General features: G+C 33.8%; 1 protein-coding gene across 54 annotated transcripts in view; it reads right to left on the bottom strand.

Moving 5' to 3' along the window:
• Window positions 1-25,000, bottom strand: part of pcbp3 (poly(rC) binding protein 3) — a 148,684-nt gene that overhangs the window by 33,148 nt on the left and 90,536 nt on the right. For all 54 annotated transcript variants that reach the window (XR_015498848.1, XR_015498849.1, XR_015498850.1 and 51 more), the window contains 5 exons: window positions 4,727-4,894; window positions 4,443-4,466; window positions 1,279-1,311; window positions 1,006-1,122; window positions 155-286 (listed from right to left, as the gene is read on the bottom strand). Coding sequence is in view for 28 of the 54 variants with exons in the window: in XM_087266518.1 (XP_087122644.1) it covers window positions 155-286; window positions 1,006-1,122; window positions 1,279-1,311; window positions 4,443-4,466; window positions 4,727-4,801 (381 nt within the window). In the remaining 26 variants the exon portion in view is untranslated. The remainder of the gene's footprint in view (window positions 1-154; window positions 287-1,005; window positions 1,123-1,278; window positions 1,312-4,442; window positions 4,467-4,726; window positions 4,895-25,000) is intronic.

The following is a 25,000-nucleotide window of genomic DNA, read 5'->3' as shown; positions in this document are numbered from 1 at the left end:
TCAGTGTCTTTTCTGTCCTTACTAGTGGCCTAATTTATGTATTCAGTGTAAAAGCTGTTTAAGACACACCCATGTTTTGTGGCTTTGTAGTTGAAGCCGCACAGGCCAGTAAAAGTGATCCATGATTTGAAAATGAAGATAATGGTAATGATACCTCTCTCATCTCTTTGATTTTGGATCCTCCTTTGCCGATGAGGGAGCCACACTGACTGGCGGGCACCACGAGACGCAGAGTGACCGGAGGTTTACTGGTGGCTGGACTGTTGCTCATGGAGTTGATTATATCCTGAAGAAATAGCAAAAAGCAAACAAATAATAAGTTATGGAATTATATTCTATGGATACAAACAGAAATAGTTAATTCAGTCTGAAATAGCTGAAATGATTTGTTTTATATTGCTTGATTTATTGAGGTAAGGTTATTGTTTTTGGTCAAGAAACATCAGAGCAGCACAAAGTATAGCAAAGTGGGTAGCGCTATCGCCTCAAAGCAAGAAGGTCGCTGGTTCGAGCCTCAGCTGGGTCAGATGGCAGTTTTGTGTGGAGTTTGCATGTTTGCGTGGGTTTCCTACGGGTGCTCCAGTTTCCCCCACAAGTCCAAAGACATGCGGTATAGGTGAATTGGGTAAGCTAAATTGGCGATAGTGTATGTGTGAATGAGTATGGATGTTTCCCAGTGACAGTTTGCAGCTGGAAGGGAATCCGCTGCGTAAAACATATGCTGGATAAGTATACGGTTCATTCCGCTGTGGCGACCCCGGATTAATAAAAGGTCTAAGCCGAAAAAAAAAATGAACGAATGAATTATTGAACGTTAAACAACATGGGCATCCTTGTATAAATGATGAAAAACATTAATATTTAATAATATCTTTATCTTTTATTCTTTAATAAATAATTTAATCATGCAGTGTGACTAATGCAGTTACACACATTGTGATATCGATGCCCAAACGATATATTGTTCAGCCCTAGTTTGAATGGCAGTGCATACAGAAGCAATACCTCTTCAAACTTGTACGCAATCATAGCGAAAGCCTTGAAGATGGCATCTGTGGGTCCAGTGATGGTGACGATCCTCTCGGGACAGTTTCCTTCTGAGATGTTGATGCGAGCGCCGCTCTGTAAAACGACAATAATCAAGTCAACAACTTCTTTTTATTGTTCTGCTTGTATTCTTAGAAACTCCAAATGCTCGATCGCATCTTTAACTTACAAACATGAAAAACAAAGCAAATGTCAACAGAAATTGGCTAAAAAAAATAATGAAAAACACACCTCTTCACGCATCTTCTTCACAGTTTCTCCTTTCTGTAGTAAAAATAAAAAGATCTCAATATGTGCTCAAAACACACACAGGAGTGTTTTTTGTGAATTGTGAGGACATTACATAGGTTTTCCTTGCTTTTATACTATACAAACTGTATTTTTTAATGCCCTATCCTTAAACCCAACCCTCACAGGAAACTGAATATTTTTTCTTCAAGATATTTTGCTTTTTTGCATGATTTATAACATTTTTGAAAAATGGGAACAGCAATGTCCTTATAATTTACCATTTCCTTAAAAAAAAAAAAAAGTGTCATACATTTATTTTTACATATATTTGTGTCCTGATATGTCACAGAAACAGACACGCACTTACACACCTTGAAAACACCTTGAAAAGAAACCACTTTCTTTGGCCAATTACTTTTTTCATATACTTTTTTTTTTTTATTTACTTTCATTTACAATTACCTAGATTGGTGGCAAAACTTGATCTAGAAATCAAGATCTAAAAATTATAACATATGCTTTAATTTCCTCTCAGACTACTGTAACTCTTTGTACTTTGGTCTGCCTCAGTCAACAATGTCTTGGTTACAGCTGGTTCAGAATGCAGCCGCTTGCATCAGAAATCAGAATGATTTTAGGATCCTTCTTTTCACATATTAAGCATTGCCCAATTCTGCCCCAGACTTAGGCCTGGGTGATTATTCAAAAAGTAATCGACATTCAGAACCTATAATCAATCAAATTGTTCCAGGTCGATTTTTTTAATTACTTTTCTTATCGCGTGTGGAGTCCCGTGACCCCACTTTGTTTAAACTTCAGTGTCAAGCGCACGCATATGATCGCAGACCCCTCGCCATGGCAGACACCAACACTGATGTGTAACTCTCAAAAAATGTAACTACACGTCGTGACGATGTGTAGTGCAAGCGCTCTCATTGGTCGTCTTGATATTGATGATGAGTTTGGGTGACAAATTATTTAAAATATTATTTACAAGATATATAAGAGTTGTTTTATTTGCCACTTTCAATATGAAAAACATTGAAAATAATTCATTGTCATAAATATTTGCACTTTTTTATAAGAAAAAAAGTGGCTGTTGGTTTTAAGTAGTGTGTTTTAATTTCAGTTGTTCAACGTTGATGTTGATGTCAGTGAACTATGAGGGCAAAAACATAAAATGAATAAATAAAATTATTTATTAATCGTAATAGAATTAAAATGTTCAATTAATCGAGATTTTGATTTTAGGCCAAATTCCTAGCCCTACCTGCTCTATATATTTGAACTTACAGTGTTGGGCAATATACAGCTTGTAGGCCATTAAGGTCCCATGATCAGTTTCTTTTGTCTGTCACTTGGTCTTGCTGCAAATCAAAAGGTGATCAAGCTTTCCGTGTTGTCTCCCTCTGAACATCAGGATTTCTCCATCAATGGATGCTTTTAAATCCACTTTAAAGATTTATTTTCACTCTCTGGCCTTTGAGTGATGCATGCATGTTATTTCATGTCTGTATTTCAATTATTACATGTATTTTTTTCCTTTTCTTATATTTTTAATAGAAGTTATTTTTTTTTATTTATTTAATAATTAATTATATTGTAAAGCACATTGGATTGGTATGATATGGTTGTGTAAAACTGTGCTCTATAAATAAAGTTTGCCTTGCCAATAAGATTCAAGGACAGAAAGAACTGTTGTGTAAAGAATTACATTTTTCATATTAACAACTGGACATTTAAAGTGTCACGAAACACCAAAACACATTTTGTGAGATGTTGACAGTCGTATATGTGTCCCACACTGCTAAAAACACTATTAGGAAACATATAATTAAAAAAAAGTGAAAATCAGTTATTTTTGCATTATTTTGAGCAAATTTGTCTTTGAAAATAAATTTTAAAGCTACGTCACGGTGATTAGATCCTTGTGTCTATTCCAGCATGTAGACTGGATGTCTGTAATGGCGAGTACAGCGTGACGTCTTTGAGTTTTCAGCATTAATTCATGAGAAAGACTTTTTTTGAACAAATCAGCGCGCTTTATTGTGAATGAGGTGCAACTTCAATAATATGCATGATAGCTTCGATGACTATATTTAGCTGTTACAGTATGCAGACGACAAAGAGACGCAATGTTGTGTTGCCAACTGCAATTTAAGCAAGTGGAAGAAGAATTGTTTGGAGACATGAGTCATCGGTGTTGTGTTTATAAATGTGCCGCATCGAAGATTTTGGTTTCAATTTCCTGCTATGAGAGCACAGCTGGACTCGCGTGACAAAAATATATTTGTAGGGAAATTTTTTTTAGTCGAGAACTTTTCGCATCTGGAACTGGTTAAATATTGATTTGCAACTAGTCTTCTTTTTTTAAAAAAAAAAAAGACGCAACTCCAGTTGGTGTTGATTGTCCTGTCTCTAAAGATTTGGTAAGTGTGCGATCAATGTTCTTTGTTTTTGTTTATTCAAAAGCAAAGTTAGTATCGTTAGCAGTACTGTTTTTAAAGAGACACTTTAGTCAAAATGATTTAGTTACTAAGTTTACAGCATGTTAATATCCCTACAATATTATAGACTGAAAGATCCACTGTGAATGCTGCTCTCCAAATGTAAACACCCTAATCAAACAATTACTGTTGTGTAGAATTTTTGCTGCATTTTGTGACAGGATAGTCTATACACACACAAGGCTTTCTGACGCTACCTAGTGCATCAATCTTCAAGCAGTTCTTCGCATCCAATATCTCGTTTGTCACGGGGGCATGCATGAAATGTTCCTGAATAAAAGTGAAAGTGCCAAACTACAGTTAAAGTTGACAAATTAAGAATTTGGCTAGTATTTCGATTACTGATGTAAACATAGGCAATGTCTTTTTCCCCTGCATCTGTGCGTTGTTTTGCCTTTGTGATAATCAGTGCATGCATCAAACCGAAAACTCCTGTTGTTATGCAAACCCTTCTCTCTTTCTCTCCCCAAACACTCACACCTAAACAGAGCTGGACTCACCCACTTTCCTGACTTTTTTCAAACTAGAGGTGTGAAAACACCCTGCTGAGACCGGGGGGTTTCGTGGCACTTTAAGTCATAGTTCTCCCAACAATCAAAATTCTATCATTTACTTAATCTTAAATGGTTTTTTATACAATATCAAAATTTAACTCACCTTTCCAATGATGCTTCCCACTTCCTACAGAAAAAAAACACAATCAAATATTTGAATGCATCAGTCCTCAAAACAGCATATAAACACATTTAATTGAGCAAAACTTCTCTGTTTTACAGCAGGCTCTAATTCACCGAGATTTAATGAGTCTAAAAGGTCAGTGTGGTTTCAACAACCCCTGCTTCACCTTGGCCTTGAAAGAGTGGTTCAGGACGGGATACGTCCCTCGGGCACAGTGACATCATCGTCACAATCATCCGCTTCCCCTCTGCAGCTCAGCTTACCTTGCCGTGCATGAGGAGCCGGATGGTCAGGGTCACATTCAGGCCGCCCTCCGACTGCACTTTACTGGGTTCCATACTGGGAGTGGAGGTGAAGCAGGAATATGTTCACGTGACAGGAAAATCCCCAGTAGCAGGACGATAATGATGGTACAGCAGCCAACCAGTCACCTGCACAGACACCATGAGAATCACATCAGAAATGAAGATGGTTTCAGAATGAAAGTTTGGAATTAAAGGAATGTTTTAGGTTCAAATATGATGCATTTCTGACATGATTTAAACTTTTTAAATCAAATACTTAAAGTACAATTGAAATCAAGCAAACCATATGGTTTTAGTTAGCTCACATTGCTAGTTTTGTGGTGAACAATTTATCTGTGCATGTCATTAAGACAAAAACAAAAGTTTGCTCTTGTAATCTGAAATAAAAATCTGAAAATGCATTTCCTGTTTGTTTTCAATTAAATGCTCAGATTATGTCTGTCTAAGGTATTGGGCGTGGCTAACATACTTAACCACGCCCTCACAACTATCAGTTTTGACAACAAACAGAATAAGGGGCCTATTTTTCAATTTTTCTGAATTAAATGCCTACTTTGCTACATCCAATCAGCTTGCGGCAGAATAAATAAGCCACGCCCACTGTTTTCTCATTTAATGAGCTGCATCACAATACAAAAAAAAAAAGTCACATCTTCCGATTCATGTGGACTTTAAATACACTTATCACTAATCATACCAAAAATGTAATCATAACAAATCAATCATAATACACTACTGTTCAAAAGTTTGGGGCTTTTGTTCCAAATCTGTTTCCATTTGTTTTTACAGTTGAACACAAAAAAAGATACTTTAAAGAATGTTGAACACTGATAGTCGATTATCTGCAAAGTATTTTTTGTACCATGATATCAGTAGCTACTTTAAAACAACATTTTTCAAAATATCTTCATTTGACATACTGTGAAAATTCCCTTGCTCTGTTAAACATCATTTGGGAAATATTAAAAAAAAAAAAAAAAAATCTAAGGGGTTTGATAATTCTGACAGGTTTGTAACTTTGTTTGAATTATTCGTTTAAAACTTTTTCCTGTAAAATCAAGTATGATGTATTGGCATCCATTGCTCCAATATTAACAGGACCCTTTATAAGTCATTGTAACATATTTGTCTGTTGCTCAAAATTCTAAACATTTCTTTGGTCAATTCTGAAAACAGAACAGCTTTTTTTTATTTTATTTTTGCAAATATTTTCTTAATATTAGAAAAAAACTGCAATAAGTTTTTCAGTTTTCCTTGATGAATAGAAAGTTAAAAAAAACTTCCAACATATATAATATGTCAAATATATGTCTTTACACTAGTACCTTTTCAAAAGGTACATATTTGTACCTGAAGGGGTCATAATACCTCAAAGGTACTTTAAGTACATTGGAGCACTAATATGCACCTTTGCACTACTGTGGACTTTTTGGGTACAAATATGTTTATTTTTGAGAGTGTACTATCAGTTATGGTATTTTAAAATTATTGTCATTTTTAAAAGCACTGTATAATAAACGTAAAAATATATATTTTTTTAAGGTTTAAAGGTAGAAAAGAAGTGTATTGCTTTGGTAAAATCTTTATATAAATTACTCCATAAAAACCTGTTGTTGTATTGCTTAATTCAATTTCCAAATCATCCTTTTAAACTACTTTCCAAAATAAATATGGAGTTTCTATTAATAACACTGATTATAACTTGATCTTACTTGCTTTAAGTAAACCACAAATGTTGTTCAATTTCCTGGTGAACTTCCTTACATATTTACTAATGTTTTTTTTTTTTTTTGTCATAACCAAAAGCAGAATAAAAGCTTATAATGAATATATAACATCCATTTTACACTATCATTAATGCACTCAAAATAATGATGTTTGCTCTTTGTTTAAACTACTTACTTAAATTGAGCTGAAAGAACACAATTCTTGAGTTTGTTTGGGGACAACTTAATTGTTTTATGTTGAATATGTTGAAAAAAACAAACAAGTTAACCTAATTCTGCCATGTTTCCCCAAAACAAATTGATTGTGTGAAACCCAGCATTTTTTAGTGTAGCTTTATTTATATTATATCTTGTGCTGAACACAAGAGGGAGCACTTCACAAAAAATCACATCGACTGAAGCTGATATTTGCCATGAAGTAATCTCAAATTAATTTCAATATACAACAGCTGCTGCAGTCACTGGGCTTTCAGCATATGTAACACAGCTGAGCCAAACACATCATCCGCTTTAATGTCAGTGTAAGACGGAGCTCTTATAAAGTCATAAAGTTAAAAGCAAACCCATCTTGTTAAACTCTTGTAGAGAAAAAACACAAATACACTGCAAAGCAGGATTTCACAGCATCAACGTCATGATTATTAAAAAAACTGAAGAGAAAATAAGAAACTTTCAACACAAATGTATACTGTTTTATGGGGAATGGAATAAAAGGGAATGAAATGAGAGGGACTACATATTAATTAAACTGCAACTCAGTTTAAAGTGCTTTGCTTTACCACAAATATTTACTGTATTTTTTCGGGTATGGGTCTGTGTAAAATGTGAATGTTTGTTTTACTGCTATGGAGCTAATAATATGCCAAAACAATCTGAATTTGAATTGTGTTCATTTGAATTATTGACAATTGTAATTTAATAAATCTGAACTTTTATATGCAGCTAACATTGTTTTGAATTAGAATTTCTTAAATCTTCTTGAATTTTTAACATTTAAATTTCGTCTACTTTTCCCTGTTTATCACCCCTAACCTACTTTCTGCTGAATCTGAATTTTATAATCTGAATTTTTGGTTTTGAGTTTTAGGATATTGAATTTGATGTTCTAAATTTACACATCTTTATAATTTGAAACTGTATTTTTACAAACTGGATATCTGCAGTCTTATAAATTCAGAATACAAAAAATCTGAAGTTTGAAAATACGACTACAGAAAATTCAGTTGTCTTAAAGTTCAGATGCTCAATACTCAAGTTCTGAAAATCAAATTCAAATTAAGAAATTTAAATTCAAAATAAGAAATTCAAATTCAAAACAATTTCTATATAACAATTCATATTTATTAAATTATAATTGTCAATATTTCAATATAACACAATTCAAATTCAGATTGTTTTGGCATATTATTAGCTCCAAAACTCCAAGGTATCACATTTTCTTCCAAATTTCTAATAAAATTCTGTCATTTATACACTCAGAAAATGACTCGTGCTACTTGTTTAAACTAATTATTTATAATGAGCTGAATAAACACATTCCCTAAGTTTTTGGGGGGACAACTTAATTGTTTTATATTTAATCCACTTAAATTTGTAAGATTCAAATGATTTGTGTTGTGACAACATGAAGGAATTTTTTACAGTGTAGTCCAACAAATGTCAATTGGTCAAAATAACCAATATTTTATTTATTTGTTGTGATTGAAAAATCAAGGGATATTCCAAATATTGATTTCTAAACTCTTCTGAGGTTAAAACAATAGTTTGTATTGTCTAAAAATGAATATAAACAAGACTGAAAACATAACACTTGTGAAAAAAAGCTGTAAATGTGGCATCAGTAGTTTATAGGATAAAATGTAAACATTTAATTTGACTGAAAAATACATATACATTGTAAATCCAGAAACAGAAAACTTTTAAAGAAATACACACAGACACACATTTTGCATAATTTGATCTAGGACTGAACAATATAACATTTGAGCCTCCTTATTTCAATGTATGTATCTGCAATAGTCAGATCACAGGGTTAGACTATTTATTAAATATTAAAATATAAAGATATTATTAATAAATTAATTTATTTATTATTTATACAATGATGACCATGTTATTTTACATTTGATTCATTTTCTTTACTTGAATACTATTGGACTCCTCAGAAAACCATAAAGCACTGTTCATTTATTTATTTTTGCTTGTAATTTGATCATCTCAGTCGATCTAAATGAATGAAATCTTTCCAAATAGAGTTATTCAAAATCTAATTGTAATCATATCGCAATATATATTGTGCCAAAATAGAAATATCGCAATGTCAGATTTTCCAATATCGTGCAGCCCTAATTTAATTGTACTTTTACCCAGAAGCATAAAATCCATTCATTTCAAAATTTATTACATGATTATAGCAAGGAAAAAAACAAAAATAAAGCATATAGAACTCAATTTTAACACAATTGAACAATATAAAACTCAATAAAATAGAAAAAATATATAGACATAAATGTTTCATTTTAATTTGTGAAGAATATACGAGTATTTAAGGGTAGAATATAAACACATATATGAGTGTATAACATATATATATATATATATATATATATATATATATATATATATATATATATATATATATATATATATATACATATATATATATATATATATATATACATATTTATATATATATATATATATACATATTTATATATATATATATGTATATACATATTTATATATATATATACATATTTATATATATATATATATATATATATATATATATATATATATATATATATATTTATATGTATATATATATATATATATATATATATATATATATATATATATATATATATATATGAGTGTATAATATATAAGTGTAGAATATAAAATGTAGAGTATATAATATATTGGTGTAGAATATAAAACACACACATACACACCTGTACAGTTATCTCTATAGGCGTTTCCCACAGACATAATGATTATCATACTGTACAAACTGTATAATCTATCCTCTTACCCCAACTTTACCCCTAAACCAAACCCTCACAAAAAAAAACAACATGCAGTTTTTACATATCCAAAATACTTTATTCTGGGTGATTTATGAACCATTTACCTTAGGGGGACCAGAAAATGTGCCAAATTGTGTCCAAACTGTTATACAAACTAAAAGCAATACAAGGTACATTACAAACATTTAATTTCTCTTAGGCTTAGTCCTTTTATTAATCAGGGGTCACCACAGCGGATTGAACCGCCAACTTATCCAGCTGGATGCCTTTTCAGCTGCAACCCAGTACTGGGAAACATCCATACACACTTATTCACACACATACACTACGGCCAATTTAGATTGTCTTTGGACTATGGGAGAAACCGGAGCACCCGGAGAAAACCCACACCAACATGGGGAGAACATGCAAACTCCACACAGAAATGCCAACAGACCCAGCTGAGACTCAAACCAGCAACCTTCTTGCAGTGAGGCGACAGTGCAAACCACTGAGCCACTATGTCGCCCCATTACAGACATACTGTATATAAACCTTTTTTTTTGTGCAAAAAGCTTGTGTGAATCTGTATGTTGCATCTTGATTCCTCATGATCAGCATTTATAATGAGTGTGTGTGTTTGTGTTAGTGTAGTGTAACTCAGAGCTGTCCCTGTTTTACACTGTTTTGTGGGTCTGCGGATCAACAGCGATTGAGAGATTGAAACATTAAGCCGCTCCAGTGCAGCTGGCAGACCTTCCAATGACGTGCCATAAAGACGGCAAAAAGTGAATGATGGTGACTAAAGCACGCTGAAAGAGAAATGAGAGAGAGAAGGGGCATGCTGAAGACTTTTAAACAAAATTTTTGGGTGACGTGAGGGAGAGACACACAGATAAAGCAAAGGAAAGATGACAAGAGATTCACATGGCTATATGAGATGAGCTGCCAGCTGTCTGTAAATCTCCTGCTTAGTACAGATTGCAGAAAAACTAAATTCTAATCTGAGTTAAGAGCACACAGAAACACCACAGCAAATGGACACACATCAACCAGACGATACACTTACCAGGGTTTCTGCAGGTTTAATCAAGTCAAATATAAGACTTTTAAGACCCTTTTAAGATTGTTATGAATTAATTATTAGACTTATAAAAGGTTAAACGCTAATAATTATTTCTAATGACCTGGGCAGTTTCCAGAAAATCAAATGTTATTAAATCTTAGCAACATATTTTAATGTGTGAAACAAGAAAAATCTAGTTGTACACACTTTTATTTCCAATATAATATAATATTTCTTTTTTTTTTTTTTAAATGACAATCTATTTGGACCAAAAGCCAACAAATTATGTAATAATTAAAAATATAAAAGTATTATGTAAAAGGATTTGTTGCTCTGTTATTATCATGAGGAATTGTGTAATTGTTTTTAGTTTTCTTTTACTGATTGGGAATTTAAATCGGAGAAATTGCTGTAAAAAATGTCAAACAGCTAATATAATCTGTATCTCTTTGCAATAAAAAACCTAAATATAAAAAAAGAGATTGAGATTGATTGTTTGTGATTGGATTGATGTTGGCCTGTTTGGATAGCTTTACTTGGACAGAGGAAATTTAAGATCTGTTATTTAAGTTATTTAGTTATTAAGTTATAGTTATTATGCTGAGCAGTATAGAGTCCCCTTCACTATACTGGGGTGTTAGGACCCACACAGACCGCAGGTTGAGCTACCCCTGCTGGCCTTACTAACACCACTTCCGGCAGCAACCTAGATTTCTCATGTGGTCTCCAATCCAGTTACAGACCAACCAGGTGCAGCCCTGTTTGGCTTCAGTGGGCAACCATGTGAGAGTTGCAGAGAGCTAGCTGCCGGCAAAACATAACATAACACAACACAACAATTTAGTAAAACACATCCTCTGTGTATTTAAAGAGACTTTTGAAAGTTTCACTTAATAGTAGGTCTTTTAAAATGTATAAAAGTGCAGAAAATACCACACTAAGGCAAAATAAAAGCCACTTAGTTAAATTTAAATTGACTTTCATGTATAATTTGTGCTTAAAAAACTGTTGGCTTTGAAGTGTAAATTTTAATACATTTCAAAAGAAATGAAAAAGAAACAAAATGTCTCCTATAGATTCAGTGAAATGCTTTAGCAATTCACTTCAGTAACAGACAATGTCAAAAGGAATGTAATTACAAAGAAAACTGGGTTAAATTTAACACTTACTCTAATGTTCTTTTTCTTCTTTGTCAGATATTAAAATATCGGTCACACTTTATTCTGATGGTCTGTTTGTTAAATTTAAGTTACATTGCATCTACATGGCAACTAATTCTCATTAGATTATGAGTAGACTGTTAGGTTGGGGTTAGGGTTAGTGTAAGTTGGCATGTACTTGCAAATTTTCTTATAGTCAGTTAAATATCTGTTGACGGAGAAGTATTAGCAGATGATAAGCAGACAGTTTACTAATACTCAAATGGACCAACAAAATAAAAGGTTACCCAAATATCTTGAAATATCAGAAACTCAAATGCACTGCAATGTTAATAAGCACATTGAAATCCTCAAGTAAACCAATGCCACATTGTTCTCATTAGAGATGCCCATGATTATTGTTGGTAATCTTTTAAATCAATACTTATTATCAATAACTTTAAGGTGGATTAGGTTTTTGTGCAAAATATGCACAGCAGATATGTGGGAAAAATATCCTTAAAAACTGAATCAAGGATGTATTAATTTATTAAAAACGTTCTGCTACTTTGCTTGGAGAAACAGAACAGGGCATCACAATTACATGAAACAAAAATGGTTTGCTTACATGAAAAAAGTGGCAACCTGTGCATTGAGATGTTTTTTAATAAGTTTAATTATTTAATAGTTCTATTAACCTAAATATTAAAATGCACCTCTAAAACAATTCAATCAAGGTGCATAGATCAAAAAAGAAAAAAAAGTCTGCTCTCTCAAAAAGTCCAAAAACACAAAAGATGACACGATGTACTGTATGTCATTCTGAAAAATGAAAAACAAACAAACAAACAAACAAACAAACAAACAAACAAACAAACAGACAAACAAACAGACAAACAAACAAGGCAAATGTTTGGGTCTCAAGCTAACTGCAGAAGTCTCCAAGTCTCCAACACTCCACTCAATGCCATTTTTTTCACCCAGATTACATTTCCCAGAACACTGTGCACTGATTACACTCACACACCAGTTTCACATTATTAAGACTGTTTACCGTGTACCGAAAGTACCGTTTGCTGTTGCTACAATTTTGAGCATATTCTTTGTTCCAAGCTTTCCCTGACAGACAAAAGTGAGGAGGGTTGGGGAGTCGTGGAAGAGTGGGGAGTGGGGGTAGTGTGTAAGGACGGGGATTTCAGAGGTGCCGGATCTGGCTTGTTCCAGCACAAATTATGCCTTAATGAAGTTTTTTTCCTCGCCACTGTCACCACTGGCCTGCCTAGTTTGGGACTTGTGGAGCTGCGCATTGATGGATTTGCTCTTCAGTGTTTAGACTTTCAGCAGTGAAAATGAAACTACACTGAACTATTTAAATTAAACTTCAACTCTGAAAACTGGACTGACAGTTTTAATTTACTAATACTTCTATGTTAAGCTGATTTGACAATCTACATTGTAAAAGAGCTATAGAAATAAAGATGAATTGAATTTAGAGTTTCATTTGCATCTGTCCGTCACAATGTGTCACTAAAGTAGACACTTTCTACATCACTAGGGTTAAAGATACATCAATGACTTGATCTTTAATTTAAAGATTATTGATCATAAGAATTTGTCTGAAAATCAACATTCCTTGTTCTCATACTGTAGATGTGCTTGCATTTCTGCAGAGTGAATGTGTAGCGGGATGCAGAATTGACTGCACAGAGCAGGATTAATAGAAGTGACAACTTTGTTTATGTGCAGTGTGTGTTCATGGTCACGGAGAGCAGACAATGTTCTTCACGTCTCCTCATGACTCACTTCGTCCGCCTCAGATGACTTAAATCTCAAACGCCTTCGAGATCAAGCCCGCATGAAATCTTATCTAATTAAATCAGCCTGTAAGACAACAAACAACACTGCGGCTGTGAGCGAGCTGCGAACACCTTGTGGCAACTTTACAAATACACTAAATTTGTATGGAGGAAAGGCAATCTTATCTCATATGCGATGCTAATGCTCCATATCTGGGGCCTCAATGAGAAAAAACAAAACAGCATGAATAACATGAATATTATTACTAAGATGATCATGTTTAGTGAACCGTTAAGAAGGCCTGGAGGATTACAGTTTTAAAAGTCTTTGTATATATTGAGGTGACATAAAAGAATGTTTCTTTTACATCACCGGGGCTTTGATTTTATAAATATGCTAGTTAAAATTATACAAAATATTATGTTGAAATTAGGGGTGTGAACGTACACTGGTCCCACGATTTAGTTACGATTATCAAGCCATCGATTCATTTTAATTCGATATCTCAGTGCATCGACGATGCTTTCCAACAAACAATTTGATATTTTACTTAGCAACACAATACTTATTGTATTAAAATGTATTATTTTTTAAAATATATTAATATTTGTATAATAATGTTTTTAATGTTGAGGGTTTGCCTTATGTTTTAATTGTTATGTATGTGATGTAGATTTTATTTTTAGTATTGATTGCATTCAGCACTTTGGGCAATGTTGTGTTGTAAAAAATGTGCAATATAAATAAACTAACTAAACTATTTGTAATACAATTTTGTCCTTTTGGACAGCAGTCAGATACATGGTGTACTTTTAATTTACCTGCTCAAAGAAAACACTCTTTTTGAATGTATCAAACAAAACTCAAGTACATGCACAGAACATAAGCATTTACATCAAATAAACTATTGTGAATATTATCCTGCTTGCTTTTGAGTATTGTTGAGTTCATAAACACCCATGATTGATCACCCGCTCATTAACAAAGACTGTGATTGGTTCTAAACTGAACTGAATTGTGCATAGTTATCTGCTTTTTAAGCAGTTGGAGTGTTTTAATTACTCACAGTCTCCTCCCCCGCCATTGTAAGCTACTGCCATATAATGAATACGTGATAAGTAATGACGTCAGTAAATCATAACCGTTTATGATTATCACTGAACCGATACCGAATTGTTTGCGCCTGCATGCAGTGCATCGAATAAACAATTCATTTTGACATACTTAGTTGAAATTAATATTAAGAATTAGTAAACATACTGACTTTGTGTAATGTAAACATACGGAAGTTTATTGTTAAAGTCCAACCTAAATATTATGAAGCTGAATAATTCATTTCAAACATTAACGAGTTTCAAAGGAGGAACTAAACATCAATTATTTTATTGATATGCAGAAATGAGGATACACATTATGACTGGACAACAGAATGAATAAATACCTCCAAACACTGTTATATTGGATAAATATCAATGAACATATTAAATAGGGTCTTCAAACAAACAAACAAATTTTTTATTATTACTTAGATTAGACTTAGATTATTACTTAGACCATTGTGTTCTAAAGTTTCCATGGGATGCACCAGCCCCAATGATTAATGTATAAATCCTTTTTTTTCCCCTTTTCTGTTAAAATTGACAGATGTTCTAATTATATTGTGAAATTTCTGATACTCAGATTCCCAAATATGTAATAGAACATATATTGTGTCTTTTAAAGAGCTTAATAATTATCGTATTATTTGTTATATGATGGGTGATGGTAATGTAGCGCGATAAAGTCTAGACAGGATACAGCTGATGATACCCACGCCAATATGGCATAATTTTTGTGACTGTAATACAAATAATATTTTTACATTACAGTGAGGGTTGTGCTTAAGGTTGATGTAGGGGTAGACGCTAATAAAATACAATGAATGCATAATTGAATAAATAATCTTAATACTTCTCCTTGACTTCAGATCGCGACTGTATCCCTTTTAGCAACAACTGTAAGAGAGATCCAAGTTGCTGGATTTACATCATGTTTATTCATTATTTTATTCCGAAATACATGAAGGTAAGCAACTGTTTTCATCTAGAAGAGGAATAGAGAAAATATTCTGATAACATAAAAAGTGTGTATCTTATGTGAACGAAGTAAATTGTCCAGTTTGTATATTGAATAATAATTATTATTGTCGTCTTTGTAGACATCTGCATGTATTTTACAATCATTAAACGGTATGTTTAGCTTGTAGTTATGTGTATTTGAATGTCTGAAACCTAAAATAGATTAAATTTGTTTAAAAGCAGGACGACGCAGTGGCGCAGTAGGTAGTGCTGTCGCCTCACAGCAAGAAGGTTGCTGGTTTGAGCCTAGGCTGGGTCAGTTGGCGCTTCTGTGTGGAGTTTGCATGTTCTCCCTGCGTTCGCATGGGTTTCCCTCCAGGTGCTCCGGTTTCCCCACAGTTTAAAGACATGCGGTACAGGTGAATTGGGTAACATAAAAAAATTGTCCGTAGTGTATGAGTGTGAATGAGTGTGTGTGGATGTTTTCCAGAGATGGGTTGTGGCTGAGAGGGCATCCACTGCGTAAAAACATGCTGGATAAGTAGTCATTCCGCTCTGGCGACCCCGGATTAATAAAGGGACTGAGCCGGAAAGAAAATGAATGAATGAATGTTTGAAAGCACGGATAAATTGTGATTTATGACAAGCACTGAGCACCTCCGTCTGTGCCTCAGCGCACGCCGTCAGATTTGAATTATAGCAGTTGATGTGCGGTTTGAATGTTCTAATCACACCGGGACAGCCAAGGCTGATCACACCGGTGTGATCATGTGCGTGAAAAGGTTAATTCTTTTTATAGATGTGTTACACTAAATTAATAAGGAACATTTTTTCACCAATATTTAGTCAGTTTGTTTTGACAGAAGTCATTGAAAAACAAAGTACAGTATAAGACATTCTTGCATTTAATATACTATGTATAATATAAATTACTTTTATACTGCTATAAATAGCAGACAAATTAGTAAGAGTGTGCAAAGTTTTTACTTATATCCACAGGCCAAAAGTACTCTCCAAAATACCCAGAATACACAGAACAAGATGGTTGGATGAACAACAGCCGTCAGAAAGCAGAGGACATCTGAACGCTACATCTGTGCACTGATTTCTGCACTCACCAGAGCAAAAACAATGGCTGCATCAACACACTCATGTTCCCTTTAAAACACACATGGCCTTTGAGCCACTTGCTATTGATGTACAAGTGTAATTTTTTTTTTTTTAAAGAGAACCCATTTTCCGATGCCTTTCAGGAAAGTATGAGCAGATCAAATAAAGAGCCATTGAAACACTTGAGATTTGAATTCTATTTGATGTTAATCATAAGTCTGCTATCTTCAGTCGTTGGTAGATAAGCTCAGTCTTTGCTGAAGCTCGGGATACAGAAAGTGGGTCAGCCGTTCCTCTAAAGAGCTTCTGGCCTCTTCCTCTGTGGTACCTATTGAATTAATCACGCTTTACGCTTGGTCAAGCAGTGCTTCCAAAATGCTCCTTTTTCTAGCTCTCTCCACTTTGCTTCAAAATGCAAGCACAATAATGTTTAGTTTTAATTCATAGAAATGACCGCCAGCAAAATATGAAATATACCATAGCTGTAAAATTATGTTGTTTAATAAAAAAATAAATAAACACTTTAGACTAAGGTCCTAAGATCTAAATAATGCTGTAACTGTACATTTTATATTTATTGGATGCCTTATTTTAAAAGATTCTACTGATTATAAAAAAAAGGTTGTCAACAATGAGAATCTAAATGTGTCAATATTAGAGCTGTACCGAATTTTCGGCCACTGAAAATTTATGAGCTGAAAATATGTTATGCCATTTAGCGGACCCTCTAATTTTTGTGGCTTCAGTAATTGTTGGGATACTCTTAAATCTGAGAGCATTAACAACTTATATTGAAATATATATCGTTATCATTCAATATGCAAAATATAGAGACTAATAAAATAATTTTAAAAAATAAAGTTACTAAAATTAAAATAACTGAAATTAATTGTTTAAATTAATTACAAATAATAATAAAAATTATTTATAAAAAATAACACACACTTACTAAAGACTAAACAAAATAAATATATATATATATAATTTAGATTTATTTTTGACAGATTGGTAATTTTCTAAATTCTATAGACAGAACATTATTTTTGGATGAACTAAAATTAATTGTTTAAAAAAAAAAAAGTATGAACCATAAAGCAATGAGAATGAGAATAATGATGATGATAATAAAAACACATATTGTAAAGTTGAACAAAAATGTTTACAAATACTTATTTTTTTATTTATTAGATATATTTTGACATACGGATGAGTAAATTCTGAAGTTTTATCGACAGAACAAATAGTAAAAATACTAGTAAACACACACACACACACACAGACACACACACACACACAGACACACACACACACACACACACACACACACACACACACACACACACACACACATTGTAAAATCATTATTATTATTTTTTTATTATTATTTATTATTATTATCATTATTGTTATTATTATTATGATCATTAATATTAATAATATTTTTATTATCATTATCATTATTATTATTATTACAATTATTATTATTATTATTATTATTATTATTATTATCATTATTATTACTATTATTACTATTATTATCATTATTATTACTATTATTATTATTATTAATATTATTTTTATTATTATTATCAATATTATTATTATCATTATTATTATTGTCTTTTTGTTAAAATTCACCTTTAATAGCAAAAAATATTCATGTTACCTTCATGTTACCTAAAACCCAAGTTTGGTGCAAACTAAACTGAAGTTTAACTGGCTACCCAACTAATCCAACTTCATGGTACATGCCTCAGAATTGTCTGCTTGCTGGAGAACATTCATTCATTCATTTTCTTTTCGGCTTAGTCCCTTTATTAATCTGGGGTCGCCACGTCGGAATGAACTACCAACCTATCCAACGTGTTTTTATGCAGCGGATACCCTTCCAGCTGCACCCCAACACTGGGAAACATCCATTCACATCTATTTACACACATACACAACAGACAATTTAGCTTACCCAATTCATTTGTACCCCATGTCTTTGGACTAGTGGGGAAACTGGAGCAACCGGAGGAAACCCACAGAATGCAGGGAGAACATGTAAACTCCATACAGAACCGCCATTTGACGCAGCCGAGGCTCGAATCAGCAACCTTCTTGCTGTGAGGTGACAGTACTACCTACTGCCCCACTGCGTTGCCTGGAGAAGATTCATTTTGTGTGAATGAACCCTTTCAGTACACTACAGTATACTGCTCTGACCCCTAAAACAGTAAATATCTGACCTTTGAGATATAAATCCAAATTACAACCATAAAGAAAAATAAAAACAACTAGTAAAAACATACATTTTATTATTATTATTATTATTATTATGATGATGATGAAAAAAAATCAATGATTATTGATTAAGTGATCTGTCAGTGAATAAATGAAAAAATTACACAGTACACTGGTGTACATTAGAGTAGACATGATAACCATTTTCAAAGTATACCGGCGTTTGGAAAAGTCCAGGTTCCAAAATCCTCCAAATTTTCTCCTACACCATTCCTAAGGTATACGTAAGATTGTTAGATTTATTTTTTTATTTTTTTTTTTTTAGAACAACAGTATCGCCAGCAGAAAAGATAAATTAGTTTACTAATAAAAACAGCAGAAGTCAATGACTGATTTGAATTATTTAGCCTGACATGTTTACTGCTCCAAAATATTATAAATGTTTCCTAAAATAAATTGTGTTCAAAGGGGGAAAAGTTTGTTTGTTACCCAGAATATATTTAAGAGCTGTAATCACAATACTGTGAAACCGCGATAGTTTTATCCAGTTATCATACCATCAGAATCTTATACCGGCCCATGCCATCATTAGAGCAGTGTTACCCAAGACTGTTCCTGAAGGCACACCAACAGCACACATGTTCAACCTCTTCCTGATCAAACACACCTAAATCAACTCATCAGAACAGAAAAGGAGACTCCAAAACCTGAAGTTACTGGGTCATATAAGCGAGACATTCAAAATATGTACTGTTGGTGTGCCTCCAGGAACAGGGTAGGGAAACACTGCATTAGACTATATTGGATTTTAAAGTAATAATAACTAGCCTACCTTCACCACTCCTGACCACAGGTGATTTCCCAAGAGAAAGAAGGTTAGAATAAGTGAACACATAAAGCAGTTTGATAACTGCTGTAACAGAGGAAGAAATATAATAACCGCATTGCTTACAACGGTCTGACCTTGTAATAGGGAAAAATAATAGGAGACAGAACCTGAGGCCACAATTCACTCCCACACAAACATGCACATGCACTCCAGTTCCCGAAAAAATGACCACTGCAATTTAAGCAGTTCTGAAATGAGAAAATAAATCAAAATGCTCTTTCAGACCATAGGCTGTTTTTCTAATTAATGCGAAATGGAAAGAAAGTTCTTGAACATCAGGAGCACAAAAAAAAAGACTGCATAAACAAGCCATTTGTCAACTGCTCAAAGCTATCGACCCCTACTGGCCAAATCACAAAGCTATAGAACAGTGGGTACAGTACATTCACCTTAATTGAATAATATTTCTTTGACAAAAAAGATACTAAACGTGAATACTGCTGCCACTGACATTAAACTAACCCAGGCTCATTCTAAAAATGTACCGCTATATACATTTCTGGAGAGTGCCAAATACGTCCCAGGTGGCACGTTTTTTTGCAGTTTTTGTTTACACAAATCCAGAGGCCACTGTGTACACTTTGAGATCTCAAATTTCTCTTACGATTGCCATTCACGCCTGCTGTTCTCACAAAAATTCACCAGAGCCCGCTGTCGACTGACTGACTAACCGACCGAGCAACTGACCCTACCTCCAACTTCCCTAAACCCAACCAATAGTGTTTTCAAAAGCACTGATTGACCCGCCCACCCCTTCCCTAAACCCAACCAATAGTGTTTTTAAAAGCACCGATTGACCTGAACACCCACTTCCCTAAACCCAACTGACAGTGTTTTAAAAAGCAATTCAGAAAAAGAGAAGCCCTCGCGGCACCCTGATTTTTACCACGTCTTCAGATTTTACCACATTCTCACCCTGTCATTTACTTGTTTATTTTATTTTTTGGCTTCTGCTTCTTCTAGCTTCTGTTCGCCAGACTCGAACCCCGTCTTCGTGGTCAACTCCTCTCTGCGTCTTAAGTCCGCCGACATACGGAATGAGCTACTGGACAACTGGTAATAGTGGAAAAGTCATCTATATGGACGCAAGCGGTCAGCCAGTAAGCGCAAAAAGAAACAGTGTCATACCGCCCCGTAGCACTTTTATTTTAAAGATGAAATGCAGCCATACTGTACATACTTCTGGCCACATAATTCACGATCTCCAGAAATGTATATAGAGGACGTTTACAGGATGAGTCTGTGTCGCATTAAACGTAAAATGATGTTGACAGTCCGATGTGTTTCAGAGTGAAACATGATGGAGTAAGACTGGAGGAGAGAAAGAGAAATGTGTGACGTCAGCTGAAAAAGCTTAGTAGTTTTATAGAAGTCAGAAATGAATTGGTGCTTGAGGCAAAATTTTACCGATATGTTGTCGTTTTATCTTCACAGAAGTAATTTAAAAACATTAAAGTATATTGGATAATTTTCTTGCATTTATTTTACTTTCTACGTGTAATATAAATTACTTTTGTACCGCTATATATAGCTGACAAATTAGTAAGATCATAAAATTATAACTATTTGAGGCAAAATAGCCAGCAAAAAGTAAGAAAAATGTTCTGTAAATTTAAAAGAGAGAGGCAGAAAATACCCCACTGCACAAACCAAATCAATTACAAATCAATTATGTTCAAATGTGTCTATGTCATATAAATCTGCCAGAAGGAGATTAGATAAACATTGTATATACTGTACATACTTCTCATTTGTATGTTGCTATGGACAAAAGAATCTGCTAAATGACTAAATGTAAAAATGTGCATATGTGAAACAATATACTTCTTCCAGTTCTGTGGTGCGTTACCCAAACAATGACATAACTTGTGATTGAGCTACCATAGTTGCATCGGTTGGGAAAAGACAGTGTAGTTTACTTTTACATATTCAAGGCATTACAGAAATGTTCTAGCCTATTGGCCCATGTTATATAACGTACAAATACATTTCTGCTTAAATTGCCTACTATAGATTAAAACCAAAGTATGCTATACGTTTTTGTTTACACAACTTTGGAGACGTAACGTAGATTCTGCTTTTAAATCATAGATCACCAAAAGCTTTCGTCATGAGCCACATCTGCGTTCAAAATGGCTTAAATGTTTTCAAACTGCACCACCAATGGAGCCCAACAGTTAATATGAAGATCGCTAAAATGTGATTCTCATCTCACCCTCAATACAGTACAACTATATGGTATAAATACAGCACTACAACATACAAAAGAGAGAGATGGACTTAAAAAGTCACTCACCAGTTCAATAATGATTTAATCAGCTGTAGTTTAAAATTACGTTGTTTTTTTAATCCTCTAAGAGCTTATTATGCAGTCTATGTCGCCATCTTGTGGATGAACAACATCAACTGTCTTTGCTCTGCTCAAAAACAAACTAACGGAAGCCAAGCCATGCATTTACGAAATTGTAAATATTTAAAAATCGGCACTATCCTTATAAATAAACTGTATAGTTGCAATCTAAACAACTACAATCTCACCCAAAAAGCCTCAAAAGTACATGATGTTGTCCAACAGTGCAATATATTTTAAACTGTAGAGTGTTTTCTGCTTGTCGCTGTATGTGGGGGAGTAATACACAAGGGTCAAGGGTAAAGAGGCTGGGCGAGTGCTGTTATTTAAGAACCAGACAGAACTATATTTATTTATTTATTTAACAGTTCTGTCTGGTTTTTGAATCTGATCTTTTTTTATTTTTGTTTGTTTTTTGTGATGACTGAAGTTGAATCAACAATGGGTTTTCAGGTTGATCTTAGCTTTAGAACTATTTAATTAAGAAACAGTAATGTGTTTAATGCTCAACACAAATACCTCTTAAAGTGTTATTGGTTGCTAGTAAAAAAAAAAAAAAAGATGAAATTACTAAGAAATGGTTGCATGAGAATCCACCTACCATAGAAGAGTGGTGACTGTAAAATATATATTTGATATGGAGAAAATGACTATTAGAAGAATTAGCTAAGGAATTAGTTCAATACAGGCAAGTTTATAGTGTATAAGTAATTGTGGAGTGTTTTCGCAATGAGTATGCCATGTTTCTTGGTATTTCATGGAAAACACTAATGTTATGGAATCAAAACAATGTCAAGGTGCAAACTATTAGACTTTAAAACACCAGAAATTGCTGAAAACTTCAGCAGAAATTCTGATTTTTATTGCCTGTTGTCATTTTCCTCTCGTCTCTCAGCAGCTAACAGCATCTAACCGATGTGGGGATAATGGCCCAATCTGATGGCCAGATTTGGATAAACAAGCTATGCATGTAGACACAAATGATTGGCACATAAAATTTACTTAATTTATTGCACTTCAAGCTATTTTACTGCTGCCTTACCATGGCTGAAACAACAATAGGTTGGTGTCAATGAGACATGAGGCAGTCTCTTGTTAAAAAGTTCAACTTCTGCACTTCTTACATGCTAATATGAACACTTGTACCTTTCGTAAAGTTTGTATCTTTACTTCCGAGAGTGCACATGTACCAAACTGAAAGACAGATACTTAGTTACTTCACCAGACACAGACAATTCTGTCATCATTTACTCTTTACTTGTTCCAAACCCTTACGAGTTTCCTTATTATGTTGCACACAAATGAAGATGTATTGAAGAATGCTGCAACCACTGACTTCCACTGTATTTGTTTATTCTACTATAGAAGTCAATGGTTACAGGTTTTTTAGTTTTGTTCATAATATATTTTTTAACATTCAACAGAATTTTTAGGGATTCATTTTATTATTTTATAATGAATTAATTCAGGAAATTATTTTATCATGTAACGGGAGGCTTTTTGAAATTTTCATTTCAGAAGTTTGTTTCCAAAAGGTATGAATGAAGATTTATCAATTTTGAACTTACATTGTTTGACTATGTGTCGATTTTATGTGGATTCATATCAACTGATCGATTACCATTTGTGTAGTAGGGGGTGACATAGGGGTGACGACTTGAGTCTGTTTCTGTTATCAGCTGTTTCTAATCCCTAATTTGATGTTTTACGATGGAGATGTACATTTAAAGCCTTTTGAATTGTTTGTAAGCGATGTTTTTTAGTGCCCTGAGGAAGGCGAAATGCATTGGGATTTTTTCTTTTTTTTTTCTTTCTCAAATATATTTTTATTGAACATTTTAGGTGCAAAAACATGTCAGAAATTTACATTAAATAATAAGATAATATACTTCATTCATGTAATTTAAATCGTGTCCCCCCACATGAAAAATATAATAAACAAAAAAATATTAAAATTAAATTGTAATAAAATAAATAAACAATTAAAATAAAATAAAAAAATAACAAATAAGGACATAAAAACACAATTATTTTACAAAAAGGCAGATGACATTTTTTTTTTTGTCCAGACAAGCTGTTAGTCTTACCGTACATTCACACCGAAAGCGGCGAGAGCGTCCAAGGTCGCTCTGGCCGCCCTGGCAACAACGCTCTCTGCCTTCAGCTCCTGCGGCGAGAGCGTCAAAACTCGCAACATTGATCTCATATTTAAAGGAGCCGTTGCAGCATATCAGTTACATTCCTGCATAAAACGTTTTCTAGCGTGAAAATGTTGCGCACTTCTTATCAAATTCATACAACAATGGAAGATCAAGTTGCGTGTGGTGTGGCTTTGCTCTATTTATCCAATATGTGTCCATTTGTCTGAAATATCCTGAAGCAGCAGTACTGTTTTGTACTGTCACGTCGCGTGAGATTCCCGCTTTTTCAAGATAAATTTATATAGCATTAATGAACATCAGTAACTCGCCAGTAACTTATTTAATGTATGTTCCTGTAGGAAAAAATGTTAAATAATTGGAAATCCGGCGACCGCAATAATCAAACCCTTGGGAACAACTGTGGTCGGAACCAAAGTTCACTGGTCTGTGTTCTCTGAACTGCTATCAAGCGATGGACGTCTTCATTCTGATTGCTTGCCGCCGAACCGCGTCATAGCTCATTACCATAAAGTTGACTTCATTTCAACTCTCCTCGACGCTCACGCCGGCGAAGACGCGCCGCGCTGCTCCTCGCCGCTTATCGCCGCCGGCTCTCATTGAAAATGAATGACTTCCGGCTACTCTGACGCTCTCGCCGCTTTCGGTGTGAACGTACGGTTAGAGGTTCCTAAAAAATCAAAGAAAGGATCTAGGTCCGATAA

This window comes from Danio rerio, chromosome 9 (genome assembly GCF_052040795.2).
Source record: "Danio rerio strain M-AB ecotype USA chromosome 9, GRCz13ab, whole genome shotgun sequence".
In the NCBI taxonomy this organism is placed as follows: Eukaryota; Metazoa; Chordata; class Actinopteri; order Cypriniformes; family Danionidae; genus Danio; species Danio rerio.
This window is presented reverse-complemented; position numbering and strand designations above follow the sequence as displayed.